Genomic DNA, 16419 nt, shown 5'->3' on the forward strand with positions numbered 1-16419 from the left:
CACCACCCCCCAAAATAAATAAATAAATAAAAGTTGGGCTGGATATTTAATTCATGATTGACATTTACTTTGTTTTGCTTGTTTTTCTGAGATAGGGTATCCCCACCAGCTGGGATTACAGGGTTACCACAGTGCCTGGCTAACTTTCAGCATTTGTCACTTTCTCTGGCCCCCATGGTTTCTGAGGAGAAACTCATCGTCATTCAGGTTGGTTTCCCATTAAGTAATGTACCATTTGCTCCGGCTGCTTTCAAGATTTCTTGTTTTGTTCTTAGAAGGTTGATTTCTTGGTGTGGATTTGATTTCATCCTGTTCAGGATTCACTCAGCTTCATGAATCCACATCTTTTTACCAAATATGGGAAATTTATCTCTTCAGTTACTCTTTCAGCTCCCTTCTTTTTCCTATCCTTTTGGGACTCACTCACTCTGTGTGTCTGTGTGTGTGTGTGTGTGTGGTGCTGGGGACTGAGCCCAAGGCCTTGTGTATGCTAGACAAGCACTCTACCAACTGAGCCACATCCCCAGCCGTCTTTTGGGACTTTGATAGTATATTAGATCTTTTGCTATTATCTCATAAGCCCCATGACATTTGTTCTTTGTTGCAGGGAAGGAGGGGGGGGTCTGTGTTTTCTGCTCAGATTAAGCAAATCCTATTGTTCTGTCCTCATATTTACTTATTCTATCATTTCCACTGTAGTATTCAAGCCAGGAAGTTTTTAAAGCTTATCATTGCACATTTTAATTTAATGTTTTTGTTTATCTCTAAATTCTGTATATTTGTAAGTATTTTCTATTGTTCCAAGAGAATTTATAATTGGTTTTATGATGGAGAATTCCAGCATTCAGTTTATCTCACTAGTGGTCAGTTGATTGCTTTTTCTCATTTAAGTTGTTCTCCTGGTTCTCGTTATGATGAGTGACTTTTGCTTAGTGTCCTGGACACCCTAGTTAGGAGACTGTGGATGCCTTTTAAATCAGGCAGCACTGTGTTTAGGTCTAGCATTACAGGTGCAGCTGAGGGGCTATGGTGTCTCTGGTCTGCCTGTGAAAATGGAAGGGGTCCACAGGCTAGGGAACCTAAAGCTATCAGAGGCTGAACTGTGCCTGGCTGGGCAGTCACTCTGTTGGGCTCCTTTCAGCAAGACGAGTGTTTCTGGTTGCTCAGAGTCTCAGGCCCTCTCAGGTCCCTGAAGGCCAAAGAGGCTTCAGGGGGCTGGTGCTTGTGGTTGTAGAATTGCTTTTGCAGGTGCTATCTAGCCACCCTGGAGCCTCTGGATAGGGGACCGGGGTCTCAGGCCTGCGGAATCAGGGCTTCCCAGGCTTGGTTGCTTGTTGTAGCAGTCTACAAATATTTGGGGGGCTTTATTCTGGGACAGCTTGCTTGTAAGATTTTTGGATGGAACCAGCACAGCCTGTAGGGTTAATTTTCCTGTTACTGAGCCAGTACCTTGAGTGCTCTACCCAAAGCTCTGACTTTCCACTCTAGCTCATGGGAATGTGGACTCTCCTGGCCCTGTGTGAGCTCCAAGTGTCGTGTTCTCTGCTCCTTTGGGTGGTGCTCTTCCAATCTCAGTGTTCTCATGAGCATACCTAGGACCTCTGCAGCCTGTCTGGTGTGGCTCTCTGCCCCTGGAGCCCCAGCTCTCTTGGCTTCTCCAGTGCCATCATAACTTTGAGCTGCTGCTTTCCACCTGGGTGCCCTTTCAGAGCTAGGACCTGGTAAGTCTCACCCACTAATCACTGTCCTGCACTGCCTGATGTTCAGAATCTAAAAACTTCTCTATGTGCCCCCAGGTTTTTGCTGATCTCAGGAAAGTAAATCCAGTCTTGTTACTCACACTGCAAGCACTAGTACCCTGTTCTTTATCTTTCTTCTGATGGCTTGTCAGATTCCTTCTACAGTCAGGGGAAAACCCTTTAGTTTGTCTCCACATCACTGATCTATTTTCTGTGTCAATCCTGTCCATTCAGATGTAGGCTTCATTGTTATTTCTTCTTCCAGCTCCTTTTCTGTATTTCATTTTTACCTTTGTAGCCTATTTTCTACTTGTGACTCAGTTAACTGAGTCAAAGACGCAGCTTGCTGTCTTCCTAAATGTGATTTTCTTCCCCAAGTTTTTTTTATCCTATATTTCATTTGTTATCTTTATCCTTAAGAGTGTCCTGGAGATTCTTTCTTTCTGCAGTATTTCTTCATAGGCCCTTATCCAAGCAATATGCTCTGCCCAGACCTGGCACCTGTCTTCTGATGGAAGGGTAGCTAGCTCAGTTAGGGGGCAGCAAATGCCCTCTGAGCAACTTACTGCCTGGGCTGGTGAGGGTGCCTACTTCTCTGGATGATCCTTTGAACAGCCTGCCTCTGACATACTTTTCTACATTTACTCATTAATAGCCTACCCAGCCATGCAGATAGAAGGTCCATATTCCAGGTGTGGACCAACCTGGGGAAGGGTGGGAATACATATGTAAGAAGTGCAGTCCCTGGCATCTGTGCTTTGGGAAACCTGGGGGGCGGGAGGTTCCTCAGAAGTGGCCACCTGCTGTAAGAGCAGAAAGAAGTCGCAATAGTGGCACCACAGGAACTGCATCTGGGATGAGCCCCAAGAAGGAAGCCAAGTGTCTCAGCAGAGTGTGGACATCATTCCAGGGCAGGAAAGCACTACTTTGAGGCCAGGGACCTTGGGTCAGTAGCTGGCGAAAATGAGGCTAGCAAGAGTGGACAGAGGTCTGATTACAAAGTGAAGAAGATGGACAGAGGTGTTTTAGAAACCTTTCTGGCAAGGCAGGGAGGGTCTGGGGAGTCCCCAAACCCCCAGCATGTTTTGGCCTCACCCAGATGTTGGGTAACGGCTTCCTCCAATGACTGCATTTTCTGTCACACATTCTTACTGGTCTGGCAAGGCCCACAGCAAGTACCATGGGGCCATGGAGACAGAACACAATCCGACTTGTGGCTGAAACCCTTCAAACAGGGAATAAGGCTATTTACCCACAGTGCCGCACCCAGCTCTGCATGGCCAGGGGAAGGAAGAACACAGTGAGGCCACTGAAGTTGGAACACTTTTTTTTTTTTTTTTAAAGAGAGAGATGTTTGACGATTAAATGAACTCTAAATAGGGCAAAGGGGAAAAGGGGAGGGAGGGGGCATAGGAATAGGAAATACAGTGGAATGCAATGCTCACCATTACCCTAGTACATGTATGAAGACATGAAGAATATGACTCTACTTTGTGTACAACCAGATATGAAAAATTGTGCTCTGTATGTCTAATATGAATTATAATGCATTCTGTTGTCATAGAACAAAATTTTTAAAAAAACTAAAAATAAATTTAAAAAGCCTTCCACTGATGGGCCACCTCAAAAAAAAAAAAAAAAAAAAAAGAGAGAGAGACTTTTGAGAATACCCGTGACGGGAACGAGACCAGACGGCCTTCTAAGCACCATGCACAGCACAGCAGTCAGGATGGGAACTCCAGCGAGGCTGGACACTAAGGGGTGAAAACCCAACATAGAGTAGAGCAAGATGATTGCAGGAGGCCTGCCAGGCGCTCCACTGTCACCAGAGCAGAGAATAAAACGCCCCATGTGAGCTGTGGACCAAGGCTTGAAGGAACCTAGGTGAAGCCCTCAGCCGCTACAGTTGCCACCTCAGCTGGAGACTGGTGCCTGCCTGTGTCTGAGGCCTAGTTCCCAGGGGGTCTCTCCTCTGGCAAGGGGAGGTTTTGGAACAGGCACTGTCATTTCCAAGCAGCCCTACTGAAAGCTAAAAAACAGTGCATTTACTGGAAGAACTCTGGATCTATGAATTTGACAATGAAAATTAATGAGCCCACCACTGAGCTTTCTCAGGAGAGGATTCAGTTGTTTTTATAACTCAATGCGAATAAACGCACATTCTCAACAAATCCAACACTCCCAGCAAAGGCTTTTTGAAGAACTTTTTTTTTTTAAAAAAATAAATGTTTTTCCCACTCAATAAATCAATTCTGTAATCCCATGACCCAGCACAAGAAGGCAACAGCGATGGGCGGTATGACTCCTCCGAGCTGGCCTTCCTAAGCTGTCAGGGTATTTTTTTCCTCAGGGCAGGGCAATAGGAAGGGCGGATTCACAGGTTTTCTCATTTTTCAAGTTCTTTGACGAAAGAATGGTAAACATTTTACTAAGACTATATTTTAGCATTTTACTTAGCACATTTTATGAAGAATAGTGAAATTATAAACAAATCTAAGTTTCCAAGATGGAACATTTTTAAATGGATAAAGATGAGAACACCCTTGGAATGGATAGATGGTACGCAGCTGAGAAAGTCTCTGCTTAGAGACTGTTATTGGCGGCCTAACACTTCTTGGAATTTTTACATGAAAAATAATTGCTTGATTTTATTATTTGTTAAATGTCCCATGTGCATAGGAATTTGTGATTTATTTTTAAACCTCTTGGGAAGGAAGGGAGTTTCTGCTCTGAGGAGTGCTCCTGCTGGTGCAGTGTGTAGGGGAGACCTAAGGAGAGACATGAGCCTCCCAGGACAAGCCCACCCACAAGTCATTCCTTCTAAGAGTGCTTGAAAAACATGCAGCTTGCACATCAAACTGTAAGTAGAGTCACAGAGACCCTGCAGAACACAGCCAGGAACAGGAGTTAGGAAACAAAGATCTGGATGTCCAAAAGCTCCATGTCCCCATGGGCCTGGCCACTCCAATCCATGTCTCAGGTGAGCCTCTAGGATTCCCCATCCATGGCAGATCAGAAATTCACTATTACTAGTTGGTTGGGGGCATGTGGACCAAGGCCAGAAATGTGGCTTTGGCCTGAGAGTGGGGAGGAACCTCAAGATGCCAACATGTCTGAAAGCCAGGGTCACAGTCACCAGCAGGTCCCAGGGAACTCATTGGCCAAGCACCCAGCACAGCACGAACTACTCACTGCCATGAGCTGAGACTGGGTATATTCTTTAGAGGTGGGGGAGGGCAAAATATCTCTGAAGGATTTCTACTGGACAGAATGAAATGACTCAACCACCTGAAATGTCAGTTTTAAAGAAAAAGTCTGACAATAAGCAAAGTGTTTTCCTATTGTGCAAATACTGTGAAGTTAGAACTAACAACTGACATGGCTTTCACTGTGGTCCCTTCCTACTCTGGGCATGTCTCCAAGAAACAATGAGCACTGGCACCAGTTCTCCCACAGAAGCACTCTCATGAGAGCATCCCTACCCACAATGCCTACCCTTCCTCCTCTGCACCCAGATGTGTGGCATGTTAGCCAGGGTCCACTCTCAAGTCTAAGGGTAAAATCCTGACGCTGACCTGCTCGATCTCCACCAGAGGTTAACCAAACAATCAGACATTCTGTAATTAAGAAAAGTCAAGTAAACCCCATAGATGGCAGACAGGGGCAACTCCAAAGGAGAAAGCTAGCAGTTAAACCTGAGTGTTAGACAGCAAATGAAACCAGACAAACATTTATTTTGCATTTGATTCTACTGGTTCAGATGTCTGAACGCTGGAATGAAGCCACCTGCCTCTCTTCAGGGCTCCTCCTCCGGAGCACATTAAGCTGTCCACGTGTGGCTCATGCTGCTGCTGATCCATGACCCTCCAAGGCCTCGGAGGCTCACCCCAGATAGGCCCCAGAACCACAGCAACTCAGAGACGGCCACAGTACAGTCCCAAGAGTCCAGACACTGTCTGGACTGATTCCCCCCCGAGTATCTGTCCTGTCTTGGGACAGTAAAAGCCTGGCTCTGACAAGCAGGGCCTGGCTGACACTCAAGTGACCACTCAGGACCACCATGCCTCTCCCAGCCTGCTTCCTCTGGGCAATATGTGAGAAAGGGCTCCCTGCCTTTTTATTTTTATTTTTATCATCCAGATGTGGCTTCAAAGGGCTCTGAAATGTCCTTGCCACATCTGGATTGGAAAGCAAGAGCTGGTATTTAGGAGCCAGGTTCCAGCTCATTTGGACAGAATGAGTGATGTCTTTCGTCATTACTTTGTATTTCTCTTCAATAGTTGCTTGACCCAACATCTATCTGCTCTATACAATGAAAATACAAACTAAATGAGAATAGAAAAAAATAAAGCATTAAATTGTACAAATTACAAATCTGTTCCAAAATATACTTACATTAAATAAAATACGCATTTCAGTAAGATCTACAGTGAATGACTGTGCTCTGGGAAGCCTCACATCTGGGCAGGGCCAGCATTTGCGGGAGAAGCTAAGAGAATGTGCATCCAACCACAGTGTGCCATAGTTTCTTATTGTCAATCTGCAAATGACACTGGATACCCATCTGCAGGGGAAGGGGAAGCAAGCGCTAGCCTCAATGTTGAGCCCATTACTACTTCCCAGGAGTCTCACCGACAGCCTAGACAGCACAGTTTCAGAAAAGTGAACATGTTAAGGGAGGCAGACAACTCTTTAGAGGCCCAAACACGTTTCCTGCTGTATTTATGCTGCATTCCCCGCCTACGGTGGGCGGTCAGGAGGATGGTCTTCTTCAGGACAAGGTCACAGGACTGGGACAATCCCATGGGATTGAGGGAGCGTGAGGACAGGGAGGAGGGCTACCTCGTGCTGCTTCACATTAGAGACAAACTGTGACACACAGTCCATGGGCCTGCAATCATCTCTTATCATCTGGCATAACGCTTGATGTAGTCATCCACCTTATTCCGGAAGTCCTCCTGTGGAGAAGAGAGAGAGTGTGCATGACTGAGGGAAGCAACGCTTCAGGGTCAGATGCCCTAGAGGGAAAGCCCCTGTGAGAGGCCTGGCTCACGACACTGCCTGCTGTGCTGGGGTGGGCAGAAACATGTGCAAACCCTGATCACACCTGGCCCACAAGCCAACACTCCCTTGACCACAAACACAAGCATCAGCTGCTGCTCTTGGGGCCCTTGTTTCCAGATCTGCCTTCCAGAGTGGCTTTCCTGGACCTGCTGCCCACTTAAAACATGCTTATCTTTCATGGCCCACAAGTAGCCTAGCCCCAGCCTCAGGGTGACTGTACTGCCCAGAGGAAAGGTGGGTATGCTATGAAGTGCCAATTTCACACACAAGAAGCAGAGTCCACCTGGATGCCTAGGCATGTCAGGTGATAGTAGTGGGACTTGCATGGCCAGAATGACAGGAAAGCTTCAGATGTCTCTAGACCCACACGACTGCCCTTACAATCCACAGGAGGCCCACATGCCAGGTCATCTCAAGCACCCTGGCCAGATAGCACGCCCCCCCTCCCTGGCCACATTCAGTGACAGCAACTTTACCAGCTCAGTTCCATTATGCTTTTCTCTTCCCCATGGGTGTAGATGCTCTGTTTCAAAATAAATAGTCTTCTTCAAGGGACATAGGCACCCATCTACACTGCCAGCAGGCCAGGCAGTCACAGCCACAGAAAACAACCAGGTGAAAGCTACTCGAATTAAGGATGCATATCATCCTTGACCCAGTGACCCAGTTCTAGGACTCCCTTCTGTTGATATAAAACCACTAATATTTCAGGTTATATTTACAAAGGATATTTATTGAATTACTGTTCCTAGTTGGGAAAAAAAAAAAAACTTCATGGGGAACCCCAGAGAATGGTTTTTAAAAAATATGGTAGAGTCACTTCATAGAACATAAGGCAGTTTCTGAAATGAATGAGTGCTGGTTGATGCATTAATTGGGAGGGAAAAAGTTCATTAAGGACAAAAAGGAATGGAAGATTAAGAGTAAGAAACAAGATCCACAATTCTGGGAAAAGGTCAAGCCCCATGTGTATGCATGAAAAAGCTCAGCAAAGGCTGTGAGAGATGGAGACAGCCTGCAAGAGCCCAGCAGTGGGGTCTACTACTACCATTGCCAATGTGCCTGTGCTGTTAAACAAGGAGTCACTGCCTGTTACTAACACTCATTTTTACTAGGAAACCCCATCTAATAAAAACCACTTCTCTACGTAGGCAAACGCTTTCCCAAGGTCACACAAGTTTTCTGTAACACATTTTATATATATATATATATATATATATATATATATATATATAAATTGCTTTAACTTCCAGTCTTGCATTCCACTACTCTCAATTTCTCATTTGTGCAATCAAGAGATGGTAGTACGATGTGATTCTGCAATTTGTATTTGGGGTAAAAATGGGAGTTCATAACCCAATTGAGTCAAATGTATGAAAGATGATATATCATGAGCTTTGTAATGTTTTGAACAATCAATAAAAAAAAAAAAAAAGATGGTAGTAATTAGGGCTGGGATGTAGCTCACAGGTAAAGCACTTGCCTTGCATGTGAGAAGCCCTGGGTTTGATCCCTAGTTTCAAAAAAGAAAAGACCAAAAAAAAAAAAAAAAAAAAAAAAGGTAGATTTGTCTTTTTACTGTTACACCAACCTAAAAAAAACCTGTTCATGGCTCACCTTGTCCCGCAAATGATGTTCTGCAGCTTCAATATTCAGTGGATCATCAAAATTCAAAAGATCCTTAAAAAGAGAGAAACTCAAGGTGAACACTGGAGAATCTGCTTGTCTGGTGTCACAGTCTTCACCCTACAAAGCAGCAACAAAACCTAATCAGCCACCTGCAGGCTCAGCTGAGTTGGGAGCACCTCTGAGTCCTCAAGCTCCTGTGGTGTCAGAGTGCTGGGCTGGCTGGTTCTCTGTGCAAAAAGATAGCTGACAGCTGATTGCAAGAGCTCAGGGTTATGTTTATATACAACTGTCTAAACGTCAGTGGGAATAGGGAAAATAGCAACCACATTAACTTCATTAATTTCTGATATTTTTGATAAATGGAGAATGATAACCACTCCCACTGTGAGCATTTCTAAATAAAAACCCCATTCTGTTTTATAAACATTAATTTTCCCTTTATTTAATGATACCTTTGCCTCCAGGCACCTGTTGTTTATCTTCCAAACTTTCTGGATCTCCCTGTCTTTGACTCGCCTTCATGGACACCCACTCACAGGCTGGCGTCCCTGCCTCAGGGGAGCAGACTTTTTTTTTTTTTTTTAAGTACCGGGGATTGAACTCAGGGGCACTCAACCGCTGAGCCACATCCCCAGCCCTATTTTTTTTTAAATACTTTTTTAGTTGTAGTTGGACACAATACCTTTACTTTTATGTGGTGCTGAGGATTGAACCCAGTGCTTCGCATGTGCTAGGCGAGCACTCTACCGCTGAGCCACAACCTCAGCACCCCCAGCCCTATTTTGTATTTTATTTAGAGACAGGGTCTCACTGTGTTGCTTAGTAGTGTCTTGCAGTTGCTGAGGCTGCCTTTGAACTTGTGATCCTCCTGCCTCAGTCTCCTGGGCCACTGGGATTACAGGCGTGTGCCACTGTGCCCGGTGGGAGCAGATTCTTGATACCTTAAAAAGCAATGGCCTACCTACTCTCCTCTCCTCCCAGAAGCAACTGGACTTTGAAGCAGAAGCCACATCTGAACTCCCTGTTCTCCTTGAAACTCAGGCCAGCAAGACTTGTAAGGTGTGCCCTATGATGGGTCATTATAAGGACAACCATATTCCTCTTCAGGAATTATGTTAAATTTGGGAACTGCATTCCTGATTTGGAAATATATATGGGAATGGTGGATAAGACGGTACAAATATAGCACAAAACAAAACAAAACAAAAAAACTAAGAATTGGAAAAATAGACTCCAAGTCCAAGACATAGGCAAAATATGTAAGTACATACTATATGCAATACCTAGTATACATAAAGACTTCCCTTTACCATAGGCCTCACGTAGAATGAAAATATTAGATGGAATAACCAATACAGACTTAAGTCACACTCTGACTGGCTCTTCGGGATCTGGAAGCTTTGAGCACTTGGAGATGGGGAGCCACCACCAGATTTCTCTAAATAAAAAGTCTAAGGAACTAATGTGCATTTCCTTCCACCAACTCCCCAGTACCAAGTCACCAGCCAAAACCTGCTTGTGGTTGAGGAACCTGGGACAGACAGGTGGTTCCAGAGAGATGCTTTTGGTGGTGGAGCAAATGACAGTGAGAGGGCCCCCAAGAGGTCTGCCTTAGCTCCTGCTCTCAGTGGCTCTCAGGCAAACTGAAGACGCAAAGGCTCAACCCGACAGTCCCACTGCTGGGCTGACTTAAGATCATGCTCTCCCTTTGCAGCAACACAAATGGAACTTCATTTGCTTCATGAAGAAACCAACGCCTGCGACAGAGCCACGGGCACAGCCAGATTGTCCCTGGGGGCCGAGTGCAGGCCACAGCCACAGGTGCTGCCTTTCCAGGGAGCAAGGAGCTCTGGAAATCACTGCAAGTGCTGGTCTCTTTGCTTGTGAGGCAGGTGTCGCCCAGGAACACAGACAAAAAGGCAAAGGTAGGCAGGGACGCTCAGCTCAGTGTGAAGCTCTTGTCAAGAAGAGCAGCAGACCTGGCCGCGGCACGTCTGAGTAGTGCATACACACAACAAGGGCCAGGAGGACACCCTGGCAGACTGTCCAGGGCAGGTGTGTGTTCATAGAGTGTCCTGGGACTTTTCCAAAAGTAGAAATTATTTTTTATTCAGAGACATACCTCTGGATGCTTTGAAAGCTCTTCTCTGAATCAGAAAGTAAAGATTCAAAGAAACGAGTATATTTTAAAAAATTTTTTAGTTATACATGAACACAATACATCTATTTTGGTTATTTATTTTTATGTGGTGCTGAGGATCAAACCCAGTGCTTCACATATGTGAGGCAAGTGCTCTGCCACTGAGTCACAACCCCAGCCCAAGAAACAAATATATTTAAAAGCCAAGGTAGAAGCTTTCAGGTGTGTCCTTCCAGTCCTGCCTGCCTGCAATTCCAGTCAGCCTAGAGGCACTGTCATCTAAGAACAGCAAACTTCAGAGGCTCAGAGACAACAGAAACCGGCTGTAAGGTCCTGGGTTCCTGGATGACCACATCATCCACATAACCAGGACCCCTAGGAGAGAAGAGGGCTACCAAATGGGCTGCCTGGTGAGACGGCAGGCACAGGCAGGGACTGGGCACAGAAAACACAGAGAAATAGCTACTTCTGAAGAAGTCAAAGCAAGTGGAACCAGGCTTGTCACCCAGAAGGAGGAGGCAGCTTGCCCAGCAGGGCTTCCCCTGATGGCCTCCCCATGTCACTCCAAAGCCCCTGAGATTCCCATGCCACAGTTCTATCTCTGACCGATAGGAATGATGGGTAACTACGTGCATGGCTTGCTTTTAATCCCCTGGGCTAGCATTAAGGTGATGTTTCAAACCAGGGAAAGCAAAACAACTTGGGAGTTTGATCAATATACTTACAGTAAATAAAGAATTTAATCCCCAAACAACATCCTGAAATAAAAAAGAAAACAGAAAACAAAATTTTAGGCTCCTGTTCAATGAAAGTCTTTAAACCCATGATCAAAAATATGATTTGTGCCATACCAAAACCTATCCTAAGCACTTTTTCCCCCCTCAAGACAAAGAGAAAATAACTTTTTTTTTTTCAAGTATAATAAGCCAGGAAATTTAGAGACCAAGCAGCCACAGGAATAAATATAAGGTCAAAAGGAACATCAACTGCCTTTCCTCAGACCCAGGGCAGGAGCCCACAGGCCACATGTGTGCTTCTGTCACCAACCAACCACTCCCACCAGCCATGACAAATAGTCTTCTGACTTCTGAAAAGTACCTTAAAATAATATCTGTTGTTTTTAACATCAATTGCACTCGGAGCTCATGGATAAGCTAATTACCTATGTCCTACTGAGTTCTAATACTTTTGCTCTACTTAACTTCCAGAATCAAGGAAGACTCACAGTTCAAGGACTAGAGATTTTTATTAAAACTGAAAGCCGCATTGTTCCATCTGTACTGACTCAAGATCTGCAACTCAACTACAAAGTCTTTCTCCCTCTGCCTCTTTATCAGCTAGAATCTTTCATCTTTTTTAAACTGGATCTCATGATCATCCTATATTCTCTGCTATTTGGTAATTTTTATTTGTCTTCTCTGCTTTCTTTCATCCACCCACCCACTGGCCCAATCCCCATCCTCCTGGTGTGAGCTAGGCCTTGGGCTGGAGCTGGAAGTGGAAATAAGCTCCACTTCTATTGGTGGTGGGGTATCAGACAGAGGGCTGGCCAGCAGGTTAACACCAGAGCACCAATCCTGGGGGGACAGGCCCCACAGTGGAAGTGGCAGTCATTTGAGTGGGGGCCTGCGGGAGGAGCAGGAGTCTGCCAGGTGGAAGTCTGGAAGAGGGGGTACCTACCAGGTAATCTGACAGACACTAAGTCCCAAGAGGACAGAACACATCAAGGGCATGAAGAAAGGTTGGAGAGAAGGCCAAAGCTTGGGAGGAACTGGGTCACAAGTGAATGAAGTCTGCAATATTCCCTGACACTGGACTGGGGTCAAAACCCCTTCCCTGCACTGTTCTTCCAAAGTGTCAATTTGGTGATAGAAACCCACCATCTGACAGGAGTGATCTACACAGGAAAGATTGCAGCTCTCTCCTGGGCACACTCCTGTTGAATGAGCAATGGCTTCCTATGCTGTCTGTTGGTGTGGCTCTGAAACCTGCACTGTGTGCTCCTGTCCCAGGCTCCTGAATGGCACCTGGCACTGGCCAATGAGACTGACCCAACCAGAACGGACTGGAGCCAATGCTTCACCAAGCAGCAGGTGTGCCTGGCCACCTGTGTGGGGTGCCAGGTGAGGACCACAGAGGAGGACTTGTGCCCCAAAGGTGCTGACTCTTACCTTTAAGGTTCTCGTGGGAGCCCAGCCAGTGCCATCAATCGAATGTTCTCTCAGTAAACTGAAACAGACACAGAAATGCACAGCAACTAGAAAGGAAGCACCTAAGTTACCTGAGCCAAAGGCACAGCTGGAATGCGACTAGAGTCCTCAGCCCACTGCTTTATCTTAGGACAAAAGGAGATCTACTTTTTGGGAAACCTGTCTTTGCTCTGTGGCTTGCTGTTTCCTGTCCTGCTGATGGCTGCCTTCTCTACCTCCAAGGTTGAATGCATATTCAGTTATAATGACCTGTGTTATTTTTATTTACTGTACCTTTAATCCTAGCCACAGATGTTTAAAGCATATTTAAAACAACATACAAGAAATATTGGTCAATTTAACATTCAAAAATGATAGCAACAAACATGAAAACAGCAGCTGGGCACAGTGGTGCACGTCTGTAATCCCATACGGCTTGGGAGGCTGAGGCAGGAGGATCATGAGTTCAAAGCTAGCCTCAGCAACTTAGTGAGGCCGTAAACAACTCAGTGAGACCTTGTCTCTAAATAAAATATAAAAAGGACTGGGGATGTGGCTCAGCAGTTGAGTGCCCCTGGGATCAATCCCTAGTACCAAAAAAAAAAAAAAAAAAAGAAAAAAGAAAACAGCAATAACTAAAGCCCAAAGCTGACCATTTTTGTATCAAGCATAACGGAAAGTGTTGTGTCGTTAAACTTACTTCATGCCTCTGACAACCCGTGAATAAAGTGCCAACATTTCCTTGTCTTACAGAGAAAACATGCCCAAGGAGCACGCTTGGCAAGTGGTGTGTCGTTCAAACCCAGAACCTGTGTTCTGAGCCACCACTGATGGGGCTCACCACGATGTTGAGTTCATCACACAGACATTTTGTTATTATTTATGTGGGTGTGGCGGGGGTAATGCGAATGGAACTCTGATACACCACTACTGAGCTACATATTGCTAAGTTGACCAGGCAGGCCTCACAATTGGGATCTTCCTGCCTCAGCCTCCCAAGCTGATAAAATTATAGGTGTGCACCATCACACTCAAATCACACATGACATTTTAAAAACATTTTATTTAGTTTTGCAGTACTAGGGATTGTACCCAGGAATCTTTACCACTGAATTACACTCCTAGCCCTTTATTTTTTTATTTTGAAGCAAGGTCTTGCTAAGTTTCCCAGGCTGGCTTTGAACTTGCAATCCTCCTGCCTCAGCCTCCTCCGTCACCAAGCATCTGGGATTACAGGTGTGCACTGCAGTACCAGCTCTCACAAGACAAGTTATTAGATATTTTTTTAAAAACTAAGAAGGGAAAACTTCAGCAGATTAATGCAAAATTCTGGAGAGGATTCACTCCTTGGTTGGAAGGACTGAGCTGCAAGGTGGCACACCAGGTTTCAGAGGTGTGGTAGGGTCCTGTTTCTTAAACTGATGCCTGAGGATCATTTTATATCAGCTGCAAATGCACACTGTGTTCTCTCACATATGTTATTCCATACTTTGAAAAAAACTGAGTTACTGTCAAGCTTCTGTTGGAGATAAAGTTATTTTTGCATTTGTTAAATTATTATATTATGCTATTACTTTGATCTGTACATAGAAGTCCCCAGGCTAGCTGTCGATATCAGGCTTTTATAAAAAGGCCATAATTATAAGCTGAGACAATCTGGGGGGGGCAGTATTGGGGATTAAACCCAGAGGCACCTTACCACTGAGCAACATCCCAGCCCTTTTTATTTTTCATCTTAAGACAGGGTCTCATTAAGTTGCTGAGGACCTCACTAACTTACTGAGGTTGGCTCCAACTTACAGTCCTCCTGACTTAGCAGAATTACAGATGTGTGCCACCATGCCCAGCAAGGCAACTTTTTTTATTAAAATAGTTGAAATCCACATAAGTCGGATTCACATCAGGAGAAAATAAATACTTAGAATTTGAATCAAAGCTAAAATCTTAATTATCTATGAATATCAGTGAGAAAAAATATAACCAAACTTAAATAAGCCATTAAAATTTACTCTGAACTTTAAAAAGAACACTCAAATCATGAAACCTAAAAACTGGATGGGCATCTTTCTGCTTCACAGAGATTTCAGTGAATTTGATGTTAGATGAATTAGAAACTTCTACAACTTTTGAATACCTTTTGGGGAACCATCTGTCAAATCCTAGTGGCTTTTACGGTCCAGTACAAGACTATTACTGAGTTGCAGGGGGCGGTTCTGATCTAGCTCATCCTCTTTTAATGTCACCTTTGGTTAGGTGCTTGTTAGTTTCCTGGACTTACCTACCAAACAGCAAGCCTCATAAGAGCAGGGAATGCAAATTGCTCTCCATCTGCTTAGGCATGATCAGAGCAGGGAGGGGAGGCAAGCGAAACAGGGAGCTCAGGTTAATGAGACGCCTGTCAGTGTCCTCATGGTTTTGCCAGAGCAGGAAAACTTCACACATGGAAGCAGGTACCTGGGAAGCGAGTGCCACTGGGGAGGCTAGGGTCAGGGTCTGCTGGCCATGGGTCTTATCAGCCTGTGGGCAGCAGTGAGGCTCTCAAGGTGTGGTGCTCTAGTCACTGAGGAAGTTCTAGCCTGGCCTCAACAGAGGATGGTCCAACAGGAGATCAGGTGCAAGACTTACGGTCATCAGGTTACTAAGAAAAGAATCAGAGAACACCTAGGGACTGAAAGCCTGGACTCTGGAAGAAAAAGGCTGAAGCACAATCACTTAGCTCCTGACCTTGGGCCTTCCAATCCCCCAACAAGGGGTTTCTGACCCTTTGCCAGGAGCAGAGTGAGGGCCCTGCAAGACCAGGCAGCCCCTTGAGTAGGGCACATAAGTATGACAGGGCCGGTCAGAACAACACTTTAAAGAGGGAAGTGGTCCTGCACACTAATTGACATGTGTCCCTCTGGATCCAGGCGCTACTCAAGCCTGCTGGGAAGAACAAAGGTGGAGGATGTCAGTGAACTCTGCACACTACAGGCATGCCTGGCTCTGTCTCCTTTATCCAGGAGATGCATGGTCAGGCCCTACTACTGCAAAGATACTGTCTACTTTTCACTAACAACGAATTGGCCCTTGTACACACGATGACATTGTTTTCTTAGGTTAATTCCCTAGAAGAGCAGCAGACAAGTCCAAGGGTAAAAACAAGTTACAGGGACACCATGTTGCTGCAGGACCTGGAAGAGCTGTACAAACACGCACCCTCCAGCTAAGAGCCCCCTCGGGCCCACCCGCCCCCAGCACTGCTTCAGTGTTGGCCATCTGACAGCAACCCGCTGCACCTCGTGGTTTTTCTGTGCCTTTTCCTGGTCACCAGTAAGGCTGAGCATCTGCTTCTCCTGTGAATCACCATGTGTGATGCTGCTCATTTTTCCAGGGGCAGTGCCCATCTTTTGCATAAGGGGTAAGTATGATTTACACGCAGAAATATTTTGCCTTTCAATACTGTGCTTATGTGTTTTTAGTTTTAACATGGTTCAACTGGGCAATGTTCTATTAAGGTTCTTGGCTTTTGTCTCAGGCTGCCACCTGCTAGCTGCTGCCATACTTTGCTAATAATCTGGTTTCCCAAAAGACACCACAAGGGTAGGATTTCCTATCCTGGTCCCATTTCTAACAGAAGCAGGAGACACCCACGGAAGCAGAGTGAAGCGAGTCCCCTGGA

The 16419-nt window shown here is 45.4% G+C and overlaps 1 protein-coding gene across 2 annotated transcripts in view; it reads right to left on the reverse strand.

Moving 5' to 3' along the window:
• Positions 1-5453: 5453 nt before the first annotated feature.
• The window catches only part of Ube2f (ubiquitin conjugating enzyme E2 F (putative)), a 52825-nt gene continuing 41859 nt past the window's right edge, over positions 5454-16419 (reverse strand). The window contains exons 7-10 of one of the 2 annotated variants that reach the window (XM_076866218.1): positions 12744-12801; positions 11298-11330; positions 8421-8483; positions 5454-6697 (exon numbers count right to left, since the gene is read on the reverse strand). In XM_076866218.1, coding sequence (XP_076722333.1) covers positions 6647-6697; positions 8421-8483; positions 11298-11330; positions 12744-12801 — 205 coding nt within the window. In that variant the 3' untranslated portion in view covers positions 5454-6646. Of the gene's footprint in view, positions 6698-8420; positions 8550-11297; positions 11331-12743; positions 12802-16419 lie in introns of both variants that reach the window. The other variant, XM_076866217.1, reaches the window with a different exon arrangement.

The sequence above is a fragment of the Callospermophilus lateralis genome, chromosome 9 (genome assembly GCF_048772815.1).
Source record: "Callospermophilus lateralis isolate mCalLat2 chromosome 9, mCalLat2.hap1, whole genome shotgun sequence".
Lineage (NCBI taxonomy): Eukaryota > Metazoa > Chordata > Mammalia > Rodentia > Sciuridae > Callospermophilus > Callospermophilus lateralis.